At 45.0% G+C, this 565-nt stretch overlaps 1 protein-coding gene across 1 annotated transcript; it reads left to right on the top strand.

Moving 5' to 3' along the window:
• Positions 1–88: 88 nt before the first annotated feature.
• T265_12352 (hypothetical protein) lies at positions 89–451 on the top strand (the record flags this gene model as incomplete). Its single annotated transcript, XM_009179819.1, has 1 exon — positions 89–451. One exon carries the CDS (start codon positions 89–91, stop codon positions 449–451), a length of 363 nt encoding a protein of 120 aa, XP_009178083.1.
• Positions 452–565: the final 114 nt, after the last annotated feature.

Below are 565 nucleotides of genomic sequence, written 5' to 3'. Positions count from 1 at the left end.
TTTTCGCTGTCCTTTTATTTCAGTTTTGGCCGCTTGCTCCATTGCGAATATTGTCAAGTCCAGCTTGGGTCCCGTTGGGTTGGACAAAATGCTCGTGGATGATGTGGGCGATGTGACAATCACCAACGATGGGGCTACGATCCTCAAACTGTTGGATGTTGAGCATCCAGCAGGCAAGATTTTAGTGCAGCTTGCACAGCTACAAGACGAGGAGGTTGGTGACGGGACTACCTCGGTGGTTATTCTTGCGGCTGCACTACTCAAGGGTGCTGATGAGCTAATTTCTCGTTTCGTACACCCTACAACCATTATCAATGGCTACAGACTGGCTTGCCGTGAAGCTTGTAAATACATCCAGGAACATTTAAAAATGGATGTGACGAAGCTTGGCAAGCAGGGTTTAGTGAGTGCGGCGCGTACGGCCATGTCTAGCAAGCTTATTAATCTGTAAGTGTTTACAAGATTGCTTATAAGCTATGTTGTAGCCTGTATGCTATGGTAGTATTCGGTTTCTCATGTTATAACTGTTATGCTATGTATATGTCACTTTCATTAGAATTGATAG

The sequence above is a fragment of the Opisthorchis viverrini genome, assembly GCF_000715545.1.
Source record: "Opisthorchis viverrini unplaced genomic scaffold opera_v5_9067, whole genome shotgun sequence".
In the NCBI taxonomy this organism is placed as follows: domain Eukaryota; kingdom Metazoa; phylum Platyhelminthes; class Trematoda; order Opisthorchiida; family Opisthorchiidae; genus Opisthorchis; species Opisthorchis viverrini.
Note: the sequence above shows the minus strand (reverse complement) of the source record. Positions and strands in the feature narration are given on the sequence as shown.